Source organism: Arachis duranensis, chromosome 10 (assembly GCF_000817695.3).
Source record: "Arachis duranensis cultivar V14167 chromosome 10, aradu.V14167.gnm2.J7QH, whole genome shotgun sequence".
Classification (NCBI taxonomy): Eukaryota; Viridiplantae; Streptophyta; class Magnoliopsida; order Fabales; family Fabaceae; genus Arachis; species Arachis duranensis.
In genome coordinates this window covers 81,068,666-81,071,776 of record NC_029781.3, presented here as the reverse complement: position 1 = coordinate 81,071,776, position 3,111 = coordinate 81,068,666, and the positions used below count along the sequence as shown (strand labels likewise).

Here is a 3,111-nt window from a genome sequence, read left to right as displayed (position 1 = left end):
AAAACCCTAAAAAATTAAAATAATAATATTTTAATTTTTTAAAATCAAATTTATTTGAGAATAATTTTTTAAATTTTGAACTAAATATAATAATATAATATTTTAATCTTAAAATTTTTAAAAATTATTTATAATTTCTCCACCATACACACTCTTAATATTACAGTACTTGGAGACGATCATTTTGAGGCAGTGTCCAGTACCTCCTCCAACATCAACCTGCGTTGACACTCCTTTAAATCCATCGTATGCTTCCAAATATTTCTTCATATGTTTGGCAGAGATTCCTGCCATTGCTTTGTTGAAAGTGTGACTCAGTTTTGCATCCTTCTCCATGTACTCCCACACCGACATTCCATTAGCCTTCTTGAACACCTCTATTCCTCCATCAACAATTGCATCCTTAATGTTTACCTTAATTAATTATAATTCAAGAATATATTAATGCAACTCAATCAGATTAATTAATTAAAAAAAAAGTGTTAGAAACATCAGAATTTATTATTTTTTGTCATGACTTAGGGCTTGTTTGGGTGAGCTTCTAAAAAAAGATCTTTTTTCGAGTTATCTTTTTTTAAAAGATCTTATAGAGAAGTAAAAGTAATTTTATGTTTGGATATCTCATGTAAAAAGGTCTTTTTATCTATCAATTATGTTTGGGTATAACAATATAAAAGTATTTTTTTGTTTATTTATTACATGAAAAACATCTTTTTTTAAGGAAAAAAGATCTTTTAAAAAAGGATATAAATTACAGCTGCATGCATAAGCCGAAATTCGAACCCCCGACACTTACTTAAGCAGGCTAATGAGCTAACCACTAGACCAACCCAACTTAGTTTCTAATCTAGTAATTTAACAACATATTTTATTCCATATTTTTAAATATCTACGAATATTCGATAGCCAAAAACAAGAAATTCTGAGGATCCTCTAAGATTTCTCTTAATTAATTACTCACTCACCAAATCCTTGTTAGAGCTGGGTGGCAGTTGAGATTTGAGAAAAAAAGCTAGATTATGACTGATTTTTTAGAAAATATTTAGCAGCATGTTAGAGACTATAAAGCCTCTCAACCTTGCCGCCAACGCCATGGTCAACGACGACACTCGAATTGAGAAGTGAGAAACTGGCAAGCACACGAAGCATTCTGTCCAGCCTGTTGTGGAGTTGAGGTTGCTGTGAAGGAAGCTTTGAGGCGATTTCGGAAACCGATAAGTATGCACCGTTGGGGGCTAACTCAGACAATATCTCAAACAGGTTGAGTTCAACAGCAGCATTCAATATGAAGGGAACACTTGAAAAGTTGACAACAACATCGCATACATGCATGCATCGTCGTCATCATATCCTTCTTCCTTTCTTGCTGATGAACTCATCATTTGGTTTCCTTGCTTTAATCAGTTTTCTTACACTCCAGCTGTGTGTTTGTGAACATTTCTTTTGTATATTTCTCATTTGACAAGATAAAAAGATCTCTTGTACTATACAAAAAGAAGAAATACGTGTGCATAATAAATTCTGCAAATAGGGAATGCTAGGGGAACAATGATTATTTTGAACAATATGAACAATCACCAATCAAATAAAAACACATTTCACCTCTAAATTAATCCTCTAAATTTTAATATTAAAATAACCATCCGTACACTAGTAAAATGAACATCCGATATATCTGTTATTTACATTGTTTAATATTTTCATTGCCTACCTATACTTTTCCTCTGCAAATAAAGGCACATTCATTGTTATTCAATTTCTTCATGGGATTAGTTTAGTTAATGCTGCTACGTTTGAAGACGTACCAAAAGGGATCAGTTGACGCAGCAATTTTTGTCACATGCAGGATTTTGTTAGAGTCGTACGTATAGGTTTCAAGAAGTTTTCCTTCCTATATGTTGATCTTTTAGTTTTGTTATATTTCTCCACTCATGTTTCTAGATGGTTGCTAACGGTGCAGCTTTAATTTCATCTTTATAATAAAAAGAAAATGTTACTTCTACAATAAAATTTTGTCTTTGGTCGGTCTTTAAAATTTAAATAATGTTATTTAATGAAAAAATGTTACTTGTACATGTACAATAAAATTTAGCCTTTGGTCGGCCTTTAAAATTTAAATAATGTTATTTAATTAAATTTAATTAAAACACATTTTTAATTTGTAGCTAACATATTAGTAATTAAAATTAATTTAAATTTTAAATACTAGAATTTTTCTAACTTCCTATCCCGTTTATTAAATAGTTATTTTATCATTTTTCTATTTTATTTGTACATTTCGTCTCTCTCGTACTGTTTTTTTTCTTTCTCTCACGTTCTTCACAAAAATCTTCATAGAAGAGTATCACTCCTCTACAGATAAATTTACTATTTCATATTTAATATTTTATTATTATTAGATGAGTCGTGCTATTTTGTTCCTATTTCGGGTAACTTGCATGCTAACTCAAAACTCATTCATCATATTGTCAAATAAAATTTTAATAAGATTATATCAACAATGGAATTAAACAATAAATGAATTATCAGTTTATACATCAATATTTTTTTCTTCTTCTTTCCTTTCTTTTTTTTCTTTCATTTTTTTAATCTTTATCTCTAGAATGATTAGAGAATACCACCAACATAAAATAATTAGACCGAATTAAAGATAAATAAAGGAGCAATTACAGATATTCGGGAGAAAAAAAGATAACAAATAAAAATTTAATAAAAGTTTATAGTTTTCAACAATTTTTTTTATTATTAGTTGGATTTTTTCATTACTTATTTGAACATTAGCGCTTTTAAAATGATTAAAATGTATGTGCGTAAAAGTTATTTTTTTTTTCAATTGTAAGTTGTAACACATCTAAAATTATAAATCTAAAAAAACACTAAATCTATCTAGATGTATTTGTTCTAATTTCTTTAAAATTATTGTAATAAAAGGCATGTATTTGTAATGAAAAAAAGATTAATCTGTGGGTAATTTTATGGAACTAATTCAATTTTTATGTGTATCGAGTTAGTTTAAATATTTTGAGGTTAAAATGTAAACATTTAAATTTATTTTATAATAAAAAATAATAATTTATTCTAATTGGAATACAGGTAGGTTTCTTCAGTTTG

At 28.2% G+C, this 3,111-nt stretch overlaps 1 protein-coding gene across 1 annotated transcript in view; it reads right to left on the bottom strand.

Moving 5' to 3' along the window:
- Nucleotides 1–1,332, bottom strand: part of LOC107470446 (isoliquiritigenin 2'-O-methyltransferase-like) — a 3,350-nt gene extending 2,018 nt beyond the window's left edge. Inside the window, exons 1-2 of the mRNA XM_052255658.1 lie at nt 1,078–1,332; nt 165–414 (exon numbers count right to left, since the gene is read on the bottom strand). Of these exons, the coding sequence (XP_052111618.1) occupies nt 165–414; nt 1,078–1,332 (505 nt within the window). The remainder of the gene's footprint in view (nt 1–164; nt 415–1,077) is intronic.
- Nucleotides 1,333–3,111: the final 1,779 nt, after the last annotated feature.